Consider the following 16,913-nt stretch of genomic DNA (forward strand, 5'->3'; position numbering starts at 1 on the left):
ATCGAGTCTCTGGGAAAACCTTTAGGCAACTAGTCTCGCTTTATATCTTACCATCTCATTTTTTTCATTGTATTTGCTTACATATCCAACAAGGATAACATCTTTAGGTGTTCGGACAACATATCCAAAAACACAACGTTTATTAAGCAAGTCTAGTTTTGCCTTGATTGCCTCCTTCCATTTATTTCAATATGTACGCTTCTGGCATTTAAGAATGGATTTTGGTTATGGATCCAGATTATCTTTTGAGACAGGTGAGTGCTACGAGGAGGCAAAGGAGTCATCGACGACGGTTGTAATCCTATCATATCTTACTCCCGTATTCATATAATTTAATGCAACTTCTATGTTAATATCAACCAAATCCTCATTGTTTTCCATATCAATAGGATTTGGCCGTTCCGTATTCCCGGGACTATTATTTGGGGCAACTGCACTAATTTAATTGGGATTGCTTTTCTCTACGGGAGGCGCATTGAATGATTGATTGTTTTTTCTATTTCGCGAATTTATGTCTTTAGCCCCTGTGGGTCGTCCACGCTTTTGGCGTTGACTAGGCTCATTAGATATTTTTGGTTCCAAGGGGATCTCCACTTTAGGTGTTGCGTTTTCTACAGGTATATGGGACTTAGTCACCCCTTTATGATCAGTAAATGCATTTGAAAATTTATTTTTTAAATGTTGCAAGTTAATAATCTTTTGAACGTCAAGTTCATTCATGCTTGTACATGGATCAAGGTAATTCAATTGATCTTCCTTTTAGGAAATTTCACAGTTTTCTTTAAGCTTTAGGCTTTCTCCCCTAATGCTGGGAAATGTGTCTCATCAAATATACAATCAACGAACTAGGCAGTAAATAAGTCGCGCATATGAGGCTCCAAGTATTTTATAATAGATGGAGACTCATATCCCACATAAATGCCAAGTCGACATTGAAGCCCCATTTTGAAACGCTGTGGAGGTGGTATATGAATATATACGACACAACTAAATATTCACAAATGGGAAACATTAGGTTCACATCCATGTACAAGTTAAATCGGAGAATATTCATGATATGCAGTGGGTCGAATTCTAATCGGTGCTGTAGTGTGTAATATCGCATGTCCCCATAAACTAAAAGGTAATTTAGCCCTCAACAGCAACGGTCTATCAATCATTTTTAGGCGTTTAATTAAAGATTATGGTAGGTTATTCTATGTGTGAGTATATGGCATGGAATGCTCCATGTCTATCATAATGGCCATACAATAGTCATCAAAAGCCTTAGACGTAAACTCACCAGCATTATCTAATCGGATCTTCTAGATCGGGTAATTAGGGAACTGTGCATGTAATTTAATTAGCTGAGTGAGTAATTTTGCAAAGGCTATATTACGTGTTGATAACATGTCAACATATGCCTATCGCATTGGAGCATCAATCGGGACCATGAAGTACCCGAAAAGTCCACATGCAAGGTAGATAGACCCACAGATATCTCCTTGAATTCTATGAAAAAATATAGGAGATTCTTCCCTTACTTTAGTATGAGACGGCCGTACAATTAATTTACCCTTAGTGCACGCATTGTATATATAATTAGTGGGTGAAGGGAGCTCACGATTTGTTAATGAACATCAAACTGAATGTGTTAACATTCGACGCATCATATTTGATGTTGGATCACCCAAACAGTCATGCCATAGTTGAAAACCTTATGGGTTTGTGAACTTCAGGTTCATCGTAACATGTTTATTATTCACATGTACGTAAGTATAGTATAACCCGAAGGAGAATGATGGTAATTTTTTCATAATTTATTTTCTGTATCCACTCATTTGAGTTAGATACAAGCATTCTTTACTACCTTTAGTCTCGATTTCAACGTGAAACCCATTGGAACGAATATCTTTAAAGCTAAGTAGGTTCCTTTTAGACCGTGGGCAAAATAAAGTATCATTAATGAAAATTTATGTGCCCATTGGTAGTATTACACGAGGTCTTCCGGAGCCTGTAATTATGTTACTATTGCTTGAAATAGTGAAAATATTCCCTTTGCATTTTTTCAATGTCTCAAAGAACTTCATCTGCTTGAGGATAGTGTGTGTAGTACCATTGTCTACAAGACAAAGAATACAATTGTTCTTCTCGAGATGATTGCTTACCATCATTGATGACTAACATAAAAAGAATAAGAAATGAAATTATAATATTAAACATGAATATTATTCAAAACTAAGAGAACATGTAAATAAACATTAACATAAATATATATTGCTTAATCTAAATAAAAAAAAAATCAATATCAAGAGATGTATTGTCAAGAGATGATTCTTTATTTTTTATTGAGGACTTGGTTGTAACATTGGCTTCCCTTTTTCTCTCATCTTGTTCTCTTTGATAGAGGTCAATTAGGTGCTTTGGGGTGCGACAAGTACGAGACAAATGGCCTGTAGAACCACATCTATGAAAAATATTGGCACCAACCTGGTTAGGTACTTCTGGACCTTCTTTTCTTTGTGGACCACATTTAGGTCCTTGTAAACCTCTATCTCGGCTATTATAAGGCTGATTTTTCAAGTTACGCCATTTACTCTTCCAATGCCCATGGCTCTTGTTTTTATGACGTGCGACATGTGCTTCAGGCACAGGTGCGGATCCAGTAGGACACAAATTATGGTTTTGCATCAACAACTGGTTGTGCTTTTCGGATACAAGTAGTACATAAATTAACTTTGAATGCTTGAAGTGATTCTTTGCCCTATACTACTGCTAGAGTAGTACAAGGTTATTGGCATGAAAGGTGGATAATGTTTTTTCCAATATTTCAGTCTCTGTGATCTGGCGGCCACAGAGTCTTAATTGTGATACAATCCGGTGAATAACAGAATTATAATCTGCTGCGGACTTAAAATCCTGAAAGCGTAAGTTGATCCATTGAAACCTGGCATGAGGAAGGGCCACTTCTTGTTGATGATCAAAACGATCCTTCGGGGATTGCCATAGAACTGCAGGGTCCTCCTTAGTCGGATAATCAGCCTTTAAATCTTCATGTAAATGGTGGTGGATGAATATAAGAGCCTTAACCTTCTGGGCTGGAGTATAATTAGATTCTGGAGGAATAGATCAATTGAGATCTAATGATGTTATGTATCTATTGACATCAAAAACCCATTTTAGATAATTACTTCCGGTAGTATCTAACGCTGCAAACTCTTTCTCGGTAATGTTTGACATACTTAAAAAGAAATTGTAGAGATATTAAATAATGGAGAGGAAAAAGTATGTTACCTTGAGTGATATCGAAGATTATAAGCGGCTCGTGCTAATAACGTGTTGTAAGGGTAAACGGTGATCTTTGTAATCAACTCAGAAAAATAAAATCAACTTGAAACATAATATGAGTGAAGAAGATAAGAGAGAAGTGGGAGCAAAAGTTAGCTCTTTTTCATACTCCAACAAGTTTACAAAAGTCTCTATTTATAGGCTAAAATAGTACATTATATTGGAGAGAGAATGTATAAAACTGTCCGTGGAATGTGGAAGGTGATACATTCATATCATTCAATGCAATCAATGTATTTGTAATATACATTGGAAGAGATTATACCATATAATTGGAAGAGATTTGTAACATGCATTGGAAGAGAGAAGGATGGAAGGTGATACATCCACATCATTTATAACAAAGTGGTATTTGTTTAACATTTGATGATATAAGATTGCAACAAATACATTCAGCGTTTAGAGAAATAATGGTATTGAAATACTTTTTTGCTAAAACCTTTTTCCCTATAGATAATTAATGTACGTAGGAAAAAGAAAGGTAGCTATAAATGGTGCTCGCAACCGTACCAACAGTGAGGTACTACAAACCCTACGGCCAACTTCAACAAAGCAAATATTCTGTCAAGTACTAACATTGCCATATATAGAACCATCAGATCGAGCAAAAAATGTTCTTCAATGCCACACTAAAAGCCGGTTATCATCAATTCATCATCTACTAATTAAGCATCGCATTCCATCTGATTCGTATCGATGATCAAATTTTTTTGCCATTTCCACTCGATCCGAATGTCCAGATTCAGGCAAAAAGAGAAAGAAGACGCAAACACCCGGCTTGCATTTATCTATTGCAATCGTTCCTCTTTGAAGAAGGTCCGGAATTCCGTGAGCATTTTTCACGTCCATTCAAGCTGACTACATGTGCCGGAGTCGTGGGACTAGACATGCACGAGAGAGACTGAGAGGTGACGCCAGTGTCGGCTCTTGCCCCTTGTTTCGAGCTTCGAAAAATCTCCGCCTACGGAGACAAAGCGGATTCATCTATTAAAGCGAATGATTGCTCTTCGGGTCATCTTGCCGGGCAAATATTTTTGCATCCCAACCCGATTTATTATTGCAAGTCGCAAAATACAAGACGAAACACGCGCTACAGCGTTACATCAAAGGTCCATTTCGGAAACGACACTCACCTTTGACATTAGTATCCTTATTCCGACGACCAGCAGAGACTCCTGACACACGTTACGAGTTATAGAAAGCTTTTCTCTTAAAGCTAAATCGCATCGTAATAATCTAGGGTTCCAGTTCCATCCACATTGCTGCCGCGGCCTTCGTCCTTCAGCGCCTTCTGGCGGCCGTTTCTCTCTGAGCGTTGAAGTAGACCGCCGCGACGGGGAGGCCGAGCTCGTTGTCTTCCGCGAATCGCCGGGTGTTGAAGTGGTCTCTCGACGGAGGGCCTCTCACTGCATCCCGCCGCTTCTGCCTGAACAGGATGAAGGCGAACCTGTGGATTCCTATGTTGGGCCTCGGCATCTCGTACTCCACCACCTCCTTTCCTGCGTCGTCCGACGTTGTGATGATGCACACCACACCCGAAACAAAGTTAGAAAAAAGGGTCGGGATTGATTATGGTCTTTGTTCCGCTGACGGTAAGTGGTCAGTTGACAATGTATTACAGTAATCCAACATTACATGTCCATTTCCTATAAAGCAGCTTCTGCATATTCCTCTGTTATATTCATATTGTTGACCCCGAAATACTGACCAGGTAGCAGGTTGACTGTGCGTGGTTCGAACGTTTGACATTTTATGTACATCCGTATCGCTAGGTTTGAACCCTATTATGCTTCAAAAGAAAAACCAAGTTTCATGAATCACAACTGCACCTGAATCATATGAACCCGAGTTTCATGAATCGGCTGGATCCATGTTGGGCTCACACGATTCAAGAGTGCATGGGAGATGGCCTCACGTGCGTCGGATGCATAGGTAATACCTTCTCTAAGAGACAAGAGAGACTTACCAAATGTGGCATCTGTTGTACCCGGGATGTCCGTAACCATCCTGTAAACAATACGATCGGATCATTAGTACATATTTAAACAATTGATGCCAGGCCGATTTTCTTAAGTGATATTTATGTCTGTGCTTCTTCTTCTTCTTCTTCTTCTTTCCTTTTGTATTCACTGATTACCGTAAAGTCACAGCCAACATGTAAATGCTTTAAACTTGGGTGTGAACTGCTTTCATGTCTCGTTGAAGTTCGCTAGTCATGAGCAAGTAATCCTCGGATGACCATGGTTTAGTATTGGAGGACCAGACTGGCTGGTGTCATTAGAAGGGGACTTTTATATCCTTCATTATGCTATACCAGCCATATTTATCTTACTAGACTTTATACCAACAATTAATAGCCTAAAAACAGATGGGACTCACACTCAAGACTAACAGGAACATTAGGTTTTTACAAATGTATCATGAACTATGGTCTAGCCCTAAAAAAGAAATAATGGAAGTCTAGTTAGAATTTAAACTGGGTCATGGAGTACCCTGCCGATTAACATGAAAGACCAAACGAAACGTGAGACAAGATCTGGGTGGCCATGCCGAAACATAGACCCTTTGCACATTCTATTGTGGTGGTGATGTTTATATAAGTAATAGGAAGATTTTCATCTTGATCTGAGCTTTGGAGAACGGTAATTATTAGTGATTACCAGTGCAAGTGCTCCCTCAGATATGGATCACTAGGACCGGGAACATCTGGGTCTGTCATTACCTGCACACATGCACTAGAATTAGCACACTTTTAAGCCCAAAATGGCAAGGACAAAAAAGGAAAAAAGAAGCAACCAACCCTGAGAGGTGCGATCTTGGAATTATTACCAGGGTGAAGAAGGACCTCATGTCACCACCATGAACCTCAACCCTAGGCTTAGCGGTAACAAAGGAAGGGAAGAGCTCGTGGCCATTGAAGACATGCTTGCTGGAGTTGTAGGTGACTGTCATTTTGACACTGGTTGCAAAACAGTCAATCACATCCCCAACCACTCGGCCAACCACAAGTGGATCAGACATTCTTGCCATGAAGAAATTAATATAGGACACAACCAAAAAAAAGAGAGAGAGAGAGAGAGAGAGAGGCAGGCAAGGTGCTTGTGGATTGGATAATTAGCTGCTTGTGTCCTTTGGAGGCATCTCATTGGGTACTGATGAGGAAGTACCCCCTTTTTATAGTGTTTAGATCAAGAATAAAACTCTCTCTCCCTCTATCTATAGCATGTGCGTCGCACATAATTCCAGAAAGGGAACTAAAGCAGAGGAAGCGTAACAAACAAAAGAGGAAAAGCAAAGTACAGTTTCAGAAACACGGTGAAAAAAAAAGGGAAGAATACAATAAGAAAACAGCTCCATCCATAAAGGATAATGATTTGTTGCTTGGATTAAGGGTGAGCAAAAAAGACCAGCCTGGACCGGGACCGATGGTTCGGTTCTCGATTTTAGGGGGATCCGGTCCGGTTCCTGGTTTCTAAAATTGGAATCGGTGACCGGGCGGTCCCGTTCTCGATTCCAAGGCCCAGGACCGGACCGGACTGATCGCTTTTTTTATTTTAATTTTTTGTTAAAAAACAAACCTAATGTTTACTTTTTGTTTAGGTTTAGGTCCTTTAGGGTTTCTTTGCTTCACTTTAGTGCAGCGCCGTAGACCTTTTTTCTTACCTCTCCACTATCCAGTCTCCACTTCTCTCGTTACACGCACGAGCCATGAGTCATCCCACCGCTTGTCTCGCCTCGGACTTCATTGGCACTGTTTGCAACCAAGTCGTTGGTGGAAGAGTTTGATCCAGAGCTGCCAATTGAAGAGGCCTTGACTCCGCCGAAGCTCGTGGTACACCGACCCTTGTTTCCGTCGACCTCGAGCTCGATCGCGTCTTCTATCAAAGTGTGCATTCACTTTTCGGAAATATCGCATCGTGATTCTATCCAAATTGCAGCAATTATAGTTACTGCTCATCATGTGCTATGTAAGTCCTCCAAATCGAGCCATCTTTTAAACTGTGATTGACTTGAGTTCACAAGATAAAAGTTACAGCCATCTTCTTATCATGGTCATGTTGTACAGCAATTTTTTAGTAGACACGGTGGGGCTTTAGTTCTCTTTTCTCACCTCGCTTGACCCGAAGCGATATTGTTTTACAGACCAAAGTGTGCTTTTCTTTTTGGACAGTATCAAAGTGTACTTTTAACTGTGTAAGAAAACGTGAAAAAGGTTTAAGCTTTTTAAAGCATTGGGTGTCCACCAAAGTCAGTCCTCTAAGTTCATCCTCAACTTTGCTTCTTTTCACAAGAATAAATAGCAAAAAAGAAAAAGAAAAACACAGGAAAGACAGGAAGTATTTTGGCAGATCCTGCATTAGACATTCTCTAACTGGGAGAGTCTCAAGGCCCTTTTGTACATCGGGTAAAAAAAAAGGAGATGTTCTCTTGTGATCGTTGCCATCAGGACATCTGTCCATAACATATCAGTAAATTAGTCATTTGTTGACAGACGATGAAAGAGAAGAACATGCTTGAATATAAGTTAAGTTCAAGAAACTCCACCATTAGAAAATTGCCATGATCAGAGGCAAAGGTTCGTGGTGTTAGGCACATTTTGCAGTAAAGTAGAATCTACATAGGCATGCCTAAATTGGTGATGGGGGGGAGTGGATTGCCATAATTGGAAGAAAGAATTGAGTCACTCTTTTTCTAACATTATTCCCCTTGATAACATTATTTAATGCTTCCCGGATTCTGTGACTTCTTTTCCTTGTGTCCAGCCAATCCTTCAGTTGTTTTAGCCCCCATCGCAAGAAATCACATGCCCATATTAAGAAAAAGGACGCTTTCTCCTTTTCTATTTAAGGACACTTTCTCCAATTAAACCTACTTTGAAAGATAAATCGCGGGTCGATGAGATATCCTAGTTATCTTATTGAACGGGTAACAAACTAGATTGGATGCATGAAAATTATTTGCAATTGATAGCGAGGACGAAATGGAACCTATGTCACGCGCCTGATGTATTAGCGCTGGACCTTGCGTTCAACTCAATTCAAGGACATGCACCTCGACGGAAAACCAATAATAGGGATCGCCTGAATCGATCTCACACACTACCAATTCAAAAGAGCGAAATGGTGGTTGTTCGGTCAAGTTAGGCTCGCAATGTACCGGGATGATCGGTCCACGACTAGGCGCTCCCACAAGTGTGCATTGAAAGCTTGAATTGAATCCATTTCTTGGCTAGATCAATAACAGAGTGTGCGGATGGAAAAGGGTAAGGAATTTTTTTTTGGGTCGGATACAAGGGTAAGGATCAGTTGAGACCTTTTGTGCGCTCTAATCTCAGGGCTCAGTAGAGCACCGGCCAAATGGGCCTGAACGAGTCATTAACGAAGGCAGGCTTTGGGTCTGAGCGGGCAAGTGGAGGTGGCCCGACGTTGGCTCCCGTCAGGCACAGCCCTAATTCTAGCCGCTCGATTCGACTCTTTCGACCTCATCGGATTCAAATTGCAATTCGAAGGAGCGTGATGAACTGATGATCAGTTAAGGCGATTTCAAGGCCTCCTGTCATGATAATGGCTTTGGTCAGGTGTGATTAGGGGTGAACATAGTCACATAGTAGAACATAAAAAAAAAAAAATCGGAGAACCGGGTTTTAGGTTTTTGCCTTTTAGGTTACGCAGGGCATATTCCACATTTTTGTATTGTTCTTACTCTATGTCTTTATGTGATCATGCGGTGATAAGTGTGTAATTTTAAATCACTAGTGCTGAGACTTTTATTTTATTAATATTTCATATTCTTTGTGTGTGTCTCAAAATAAATTGTGATCGGTGAATTATAAAAGCAAATGATGATTATTAAAGATGATAGTTCTTTGTAATTATTCAAGCGAGAATACAAATGGAACCCGGACAAACCTTAAAATCAATCTTGAGCTTGGTTCTAGGTCTCGGCGTAGGTAGGTTAGATTTTGGGTCGGGCAATCTTAAATTTGAACCGACATTAGAACCGCTCAATCTTATATATGACATGGACTATAAATAAGTCGTCGAATTGTACATAACCGGTTTGTAGTTTTTCCAATTTTTCTAAGTAATTTTGACAAAAGAAACTTTTTTTAGTTGACTAGACAATTATCAATCGATGTCAGCCGAGTGGTTGAGCTCAATTATTGGGTTAGTGATTTTGAAAGGCAAAATGACATAAATTGTGTCAAAAATTTTGATTCAATATGCAATATAGCCCATGAACTTAACTCAATGTGCAATGTGATTCTTGAACTTTTAACTTGGTCAATATGGTCTTTGAACTTTTGAAATATATTCAATTTAATATCTGAACTTTAATCAATAGAATAATTATATTAAATATCTTTCTAGAGTTCGGGGATTATGTTGGACATATTTCAAAAGTTTTGTGATTATATTGATTGAATTAAAAATTTAGAGATCATATTACACATTAATTTAAAGTTCAAAAATCATACTGCATCATATATTTGGTCGAAGTTCATAAATCTATTGCATCATTATCCTATTTTGAAATGGGTCAGTAGGAGACGCAAAGTGCAGAAAATTATTCTTGCCATCGATCGATCAAGCAATGAAGGTGACGCTCAACAACCGTTCATTGCGACAAGGCTCTCCACTACGCACCCACTAGTTCTTTGTCCCCTTGTCGTTTCGTCTCAAGCACTAGACATTCGTCCGAGACGTGAAAACATCGTTTGTCTCTTTCGAGACAGCTCTACGGCTACCGTTCTCTCATATGGGTCTCTTTCAGTTTTGCTTATCTAGTGCAGTGACTAAGCTCTACTAAAACCCATTGGCGAGAGATCCTAACGCTTCGGGTTTGCTCTGATTCGGCGGTGTGGAACTTCAATCCGGAAGGAAGTCGATTCAACTCGAGGTTCTGGTCTCACTCTCCTTTATGGCTTACAGAGAATTCTGTGCTCCAGTGGGTGTTGGTATAATTGGGAAAGTTCGCATTTTCGCTGTGATGATGAACGAAACGCTTTTGAGTTTAGGGCATGATCATGAACGAAACGCTTTTGTGTTAGGGATCATTCTCAGTTTGGGTAACAGAACTTACTTAGTAGAAGAAGATTAGAAGAAGAACATTAGAAAAATGGTTTTCTGAGTACTTGCTTAGCAGTGCAAGCTCCGAAGAGGGTGGCTGCTTCTGGAATTTTAAAGATCGAAAAGTTTAGGTTCGAGTCCAATTCATGGCAAGTCAGTTGTTGATTAAGTGAATTGGGTCGACGTGAATGCATACCTGATGCTTCGATATGATTCGCATATAGCTCTCTGACCGTCTTTACTGCGTATCGCAAGCTATGTTATGTTGCCTCTACTTTTCTACTTGGTTGCAATCACAGGCATCCTACGAGTCTCGCTCTGCCCGTCCGAGTCGTTTGGTCACGGCCTGTTCTGCTTTGCTCCTTGTGTCTGGCAATTTAAGTATGATTCGTGCATTAATTTGGTCTAACTTTGACAGGCTATGGGGTTGATCAGCGACTGAGCTTGATTGAATGTTTAATTTGCTGTGACTAGATTGTTAAATAAATGGAAGAGGAAAGGAGAAACAAGCAATTTTACAGAACTATCAGAAATTTTTTCAATTTAACAAGGACCGAAACATCATTTTGATCCTGGTGGGGGAGTGCCGGTTGCTGTCATACTCTAGGTTGTTTTCCATATGCATATCTATCTGTGGCTTGTAGGGCATGTTAACATTGTCTCCTTCTAAGCTGGAAGATTACTCAATGGGCACTCTTTTCTTTCCCAGCGATGTTGGGACCTATTGCGGTGGCAGTGGTGGTAGGCGTTCTTGGATGGGCATATCAGGCGTTGAAGCCCCGGCCCCCAAAGATATGTGGCTCGAGAAATGGTCCTCCAGTCACGTCCCCCAGAGTCAAACTCAGTGATGGGAGGTATTTAGCTTACAGGGAGATCGGCACCCTGAAGGAAGAGGCTAAGTACAGAGTCATTGTAATCCATGGGTTCGACACTTCCAAGGATCTCAATTTGCCAATTCCTCAAGTAATGAACGTCTCTGCTACTATTTACTGATGTAGATCGTACAGTTTGAGTGACCCATAATTGTCACCTATTTCTCATGTCGTGAGCATGGCATCAAATTACTGCATTTTTTCGTATATGTTTATTTCCTGATACATACTTTATGGGGGAAAACTTACTGTTGAATGAAAAAAAATTAGCCATACTGGCGAAGTTAAAGGTGGCGAATTCACCATAAGAATGTTATTGCACTATTGCATAACAGCTTTGGATACAATGCGAGGATGTTGAACTGAGTTAGTTTTGGGTGAAGAAAGATAGAAACTGTTAGTGGCATTGCCTTCTTAAGCTTTCACATCTCCACTGTTTTTTTTAGATTATTACAGAGAGAACCCAACCTGGGTATGAAAGGACAAAACCAAAATCTTTTTAAAAGTGAAGAAAAAAACTCTTAAAATTTCGTACTTATCCGTATTCACATCATGGATTTTCATTTCGCCCTCTGCAGTAATGCCTTTTGATTTCCCAATCTGATGCATGTAGTCCTTTTCCAGTGGGGATTGATTGCCGGCATTTCTGCATCTCAATCAAATGTGGTAAAAGTCTTGTGGAACATGGTACATTCATGATTCTATTTTCTTCTACAGGAACTTATAGAGGAGCTAAAAATATACTTTCTCTTCTACGACAGAGCAGGTTATGGGGAAAGTGATCCAAATCCATCTCGCTCCGTGAAAAGCGAGGCATTAGATATTCAAGAACTGGCTGACCAGTTACAGATTGGGTCCAGATTTTACGTGATTGGGATCTCAATGGGCGCCTACCCGGCTTGGGGTTGCCTCAGATATATACCCCACAGGCATTGTTCTAGCCATTAGCTTTTCGATTTCGATTGCCTGCTTCAGTAGATGTTTTGAACTTTTCCCGTTTATTGACCCGTCCTCACATGTAGGTTATCGGGAGCTTCCTTAGTTGTCCCTTTCGTGCACTACTGGTGGCATTCATTTCCTTCCAGGCTACTAAGGGAGGCCTTTGGAAAATTGCTAGCGCCTGATCAGTGGACATTCCGAGTCGCTCATCATGCCCCTTGGTTACTTTACTGGTGGATAACCCAAAAATGGTTTACCTCGCTAAGCATGATGGCTGGAGACATGAGGATTTTCAGCCCGGGAGATTTGGAAATTATCAAGAGCTGTGGGGACAAAATTAACCTTTGTCAGGTAACTTGTATTCTCTTATGCATTAATAAGAGTAGTATGCCTTTTGTTATGTCAATGCAAACCGAAGTATTTCCTTGCTGAGAGATGTTTCACTTTAAAAGCTTGTGCTGCAAATGCGAAGCTGTTTCATGCTCAGATGCACTAAAGGCTGGAGGCCTTCGTTGGCAGAATATATTAATGGAAAACAATTTTTTCAGAACATGTCGACACAGATGCTACTATCCTCTGTTTCAACAGAGACGACTCCCCTCATCGAGATTTTTCTTATTCAGATCTGCATATATGTGTTGACCATCTCCTGGTTTTACTTGATTTTGTTTGCTGGGTAGTGTTTGAAAACAAATCGATCAGCCATTTCTTATCTGCAATCTAGTTAGGAAAGCGCAATCATTTTTTGGGTCATCAAAGTCAGGGCATGGAAAATTTAGAAACATTTTGTGTAACTGCAATTTTTTCAAATTCAGGAAAAGATACGGCAGCAAGGTGTTCATGAATCTCTACACCGGGATTTAATAGCGGGTTATGCAAGCTGGGAATTTGATCCCCTGGAACTGGAAAACCCTTGTCCCGACAGTCAGGGCTCGGTTCACATTTGGCAAGGGTTGGAAGACCGCATAATTCCTTATGAGATTAACCAGTACATTGCAGAGAAACTTCCATGGATTCGTTACCACGAGGTACCCAACGGCGGACACTTGTGCATCTTGGAGACCGAACTTTGCGTTGCTGTGATAAGGGCACTTTTACTGGGATAAGCTTGCTTGTGTTGGGGAACCTACCCCACCTCGCCCTGAGCAATTTCCGTGTAACCGGTGACGCTCCAGGAGAGGGTTGGCTTGTGTATGGGCCAGTGCACCTGGCGTAGGCGAGGGAACTAGCTTCTCTAACAATTTTACCATCAGTGAGTGTGCCGGAGTCGCCTCCGACTTTAAGATGCTTGAGATCTCTAGGTGCTGGGTATGAATATGCTTGATGATTGGTCTCTTCCTCATCCTAAGTTCTGCTTTCTTACTTGTTCCAACTTTTCTTCCTAATCCTATCACTTGCTCGCTATGCTTGCTGTTTCGGACGCAGCAATCCGCTGAACAGAATCGATCGATATACATTCGTTGAACATGTTAAAACATGTCCCTCTTTGTTTGAACTCGACGTGGGTTTCGGTATATCTTGAAAACATGCGTCTCCTTCACCTTCAGAAGGTGACCATTAGAACTTCCAATTGGAAAAACTGGTTTCTTCGAAGACCATTTGGTTACAAATCTAACAAACTAAGACACTAGCTCCATGTTTTTGTTTATTTCTGGTGTGCTTCATGGGAAACAGTTCTGATCTTGTACTCTAATTCGGTCGTTGTAGCTCTTCCCTGTTGAGGTCCATTATTCAATTGACAGTGAGAGGACTAGGTCTCAGCCACGTTTCCATAACGCCACCACCGCAGCCAATGAAACCCGAGAAGATCCGCCGTCACTCAAGGCCTCCAGCACGCCGTCTCTCGCTGCCAAGACCCGCTCTCTGACCGCTTTTCCTTCTCCCGAGCCCGTCATCAAGTCGGTGACCCGCTTGGCCAACTCGTCCGCGCTCACGAACCTGTCCTCGCCCGACATGCTCAGAGGGAGCGCCAGGGCGGCCTCCTCCACGAGAAAGTTCCTGTTCACCTTCTGCTCCGCGTAGAGAGGCCAGGCCACCATTGGCACCCCAGCGCGCACGGCTTCGATGGTCGAGTTCCAGCCACAGTGGGTGACGAACCCGCCCACCGAGCCGTGACTCAGCACCTGTATCTGTGGCGCCCATGAATTCACCACCATCCCCCTCTCTCTTGTCCTCTCCAAAAATCCCTCCGGCAAGAACTTCTCTAAGCTCGTGTCGTCATCGTCTTTCCACGCCGATGTTGATTTTGCGGACTCATCCTGCGGCGGAGGCCGCACGACCCACAAGAATCTCACCCCGCTTCTCTCCAAACCTGGACACAAAGTGTTCTATGGTCAACTCCATTCTCGTAACCAAAAAGTGTAGTCAATCACTCGCTTCTCATAAACAAGACGATTGAATTTGAATCGCGTGATGTGATTTTTGCATCACATACTTGTTATTACCAAAGCTTACCTGAGGCCATCTCCTTCAGCTGTGCGGCGGAGAACCTTCCCTCGCTGCCGAAACACAAGAACACGATGCTTAGGCTCGGTTGCGAGTCGAGCCAGCTCAAGCACTCGTGCCTTCTTTCTCTCTCGTCACCACCGTCTTTGTCGTCGCCGTCGACCTTTGACTCAACCAAAGGCCCCACGGTAAAAATAGGGGGAGTCGGGAAGTCCGGCACGCATGATCCTTCTTTGATGGTACGGATGATCCGAGTCTCAAGCGACTCGCACGTGTTAACAATGATGCCGGACGACGAGATCATGTTCCTGCAAGCATCCAAGAAGTAGCCGTAGAATCTCCCGCCCCGGTTAAGCATGCCGGTTGGCATTTCCAAGGCCTTGATCGGCGGCAACCCAGGTATTTTCACGATCTCGTCTCCAAGTTCCTTGAAGCCCTTGGTGGTGCTCCCATGGAGGGTCGGAAAATGGAGGAAGACGGCGAGGGCAACGGCGCCCGAGGTGAAGAAGTAGTAGGTCGGGATGCCGAGGGCGGCCGCCACAGGGAAGGCGGCGTCTGAGAAGACGTCGACGACGAGGGCTCGGAGGTCCGCGGCGGCGGTGATGGCGACGAGGGCGAGGCGGAGGTTGGAGGTGTCACGGCGGGCGAAATCGAAGGGCGTCTCATCGTGCTCGGTGGCGGCGGATGGAAGGTGGAGGACAGTGATGGAAGCGGAGTTGGCGGCCGCTGCTGGGGCGGCCGCGGCGTTCGAGGCAGAGGAGAGGATTATAATGATGGAGAGGCGAGGGTGGTGTTTGTGAATGAGGCGTCCGAGCTCGAACATGGCGACTATGTGACCCCTCAACGGCGACGGATAGAGGACTATGGTCTCCCCCATGTTTTCGTGCGTGGTACCTTAAGGCTGTTTTTCGTTTTTCCACTGCTCTTTCTATTACCGTATGCCTGCCTACGCATGAACGTCGAAACACAGTTTATATAGACAAAACAATCTGGCCGACCGGGTTCAATTACTTCATCCTTTGCGGCTTCTTTTAATTTCGTACTCTAATAAATTGTCCAAATCTCCGATGAAATGATATCTCTCCGGTTACTTTCTTTTTAATATTAAGATCTTTCTTTCTTTCTTTCTTTCTTCCTTTCCCGACGTTAAAGAAGTTGATTCTTCAACAGGCACCCATTCATTCGGATCTTTTCCTTTTTATCGATTTTGTCCAGATCCTCCTTTGCTTTCAAAAAAAAGGAAGATGAATGGTCTTTTTCAGTGAATCCCTCTTCTTCCTGTTCAATCCTATTCGTTTCGAAAGTTTTTGATATGTCTATATTTGTTTTTTCCTCGCTTCCCCATCTTTCTTCCATTTCCGAGGTTTCTTTGAATTTTCTAGTAATGATGAATGACACCAATCTGTCTAAGTAGTAAATACGGTTAATATATAAAAAAAGGAAAATGATAGTCTGACAGTACTTTCGGTTATTTCTAGCCACACAATCTATTAATCAATGAGTGTTTTATTCAAAACACGCAATAATGATATGTGGATCTACTATTAAGATTGTAATATTCCTAAAGGTATTGACTATAAGAGAATACTGAAAAACAATCTCCTATTTATGTGGTGCTTAGTTGCTCACAGCATAAATCAGAAATTTCGAGCTCTCTGACAAAAGAGAGAAGATCATAACCTATGCAAAAAATTATGGTTATATATAAGAAAGAAACACTTGAAATTACTTTACCAAAAATATTATTACAACGGATTTTTTTTTCGGTACTTGACTGTCCTTCGTTTTTATTTTTCCAATTGATTCGGTAGCATCCTTAATATATTCAACATTATGTGGAGTTTTACGACCATTGGGCCGACTTTGCGTGCCCATGACTTGGTCTGAACATAATGATAAGATATATTTTCTTCGGTCCGTTGAAACCGTCATTGCTCACGTCATCCCATACAACCAAAAAAATAAAAATAAAAAGTTGGAGGATAAAGAACGCAAGCTACCGCGTGTCCCATCATGGCTGACGTCACCAGAGTCAATGAATTTAATACATGGTGAAGAACTATAAATATAAAATTAATACTTATAAGAATGTGTTGGCAAGTAACTCGAGAAAGTAATTTTAGGGTGTGCTTGTTTGAATGACAAAAATTTCAGCGAACTGATTTTCTTTCATTTACGGTAAGAAAAAACATTCATGTGTATAAGAAGAAAAATGAATTCTCTAATCTGAAAAGAGAAAAATATTTATTTGAAAAAGATT

The 16,913-nt window shown here is 41.6% G+C and overlaps 3 protein-coding genes across 4 annotated transcripts; 1 reads left to right on the forward strand and 2 right to left on the reverse strand.

Moving 5' to 3' along the window:
* Positions 1 to 4,358: 4,358 nt before the first annotated feature.
* Positions 4,359 to 6,448, reverse strand: LOC115734295 (CEN-like protein 2). Its single transcript, XM_030665019.2, has 4 exons — positions 6,157 to 6,448; positions 5,988 to 6,049; positions 5,294 to 5,334; positions 4,359 to 4,826 (listed from the first exon to the last, which is right to left on the reverse strand). The coding sequence occupies exons 1-4, from the start codon at positions 6,355 to 6,357 to the stop codon at positions 4,609 to 4,611; spliced, it is 522 nt and encodes a 173-aa protein (XP_030520879.1). The 5' UTR covers positions 6,358 to 6,448; the 3' UTR covers positions 4,359 to 4,608.
* A 3,473-nt stretch (positions 6,449 to 9,921) lies between these two features.
* LOC115734294 lies at positions 9,922 to 13,673 on the forward strand. 2 transcript variants are annotated; one of them, XM_030665017.2, is made up of 5 exons: positions 9,922 to 10,207; positions 11,107 to 11,360; positions 11,987 to 12,198; positions 12,292 to 12,559; positions 13,024 to 13,673. In XM_030665017.2, the coding sequence occupies exons 2-5, from the start codon at positions 11,109 to 11,111 to the stop codon at positions 13,312 to 13,314; spliced, it is 1,023 nt and encodes a 340-aa protein (XP_030520877.2). In that variant the 5' UTR covers positions 9,922 to 10,207; positions 11,107 to 11,108; the 3' UTR covers positions 13,315 to 13,673. The 2 variants fall into 2 exon arrangements, with proteins under 2 accessions (XP_030520877.2, XP_030520876.2); XM_030665016.2 differs by having other exon boundaries at positions 9,926 to 10,227.
* Positions 13,674 to 13,847: 174 nt separating this feature from the next.
* LOC115734293 (anthocyanidin 5,3-O-glucosyltransferase-like) lies at positions 13,848 to 15,642 on the reverse strand. Its single transcript, XM_030665014.2, has 2 exons — positions 14,663 to 15,642; positions 13,848 to 14,519 (listed from the first exon to the last, which is right to left on the reverse strand). The coding sequence occupies exons 1-2, from the start codon at positions 15,528 to 15,530 to the stop codon at positions 13,966 to 13,968; spliced, it is 1,422 nt and encodes a 473-aa protein (XP_030520874.2). The 5' UTR covers positions 15,531 to 15,642; the 3' UTR covers positions 13,848 to 13,965.
* Positions 15,643 to 16,913: the final 1,271 nt, after the last annotated feature.

The sequence above is a fragment of the Rhodamnia argentea genome, chromosome 6 (genome assembly GCF_020921035.1).
Source record: "Rhodamnia argentea isolate NSW1041297 chromosome 6, ASM2092103v1, whole genome shotgun sequence".
Taxonomy (NCBI): Eukaryota; Viridiplantae; Streptophyta; class Magnoliopsida; order Myrtales; family Myrtaceae; genus Rhodamnia; species Rhodamnia argentea.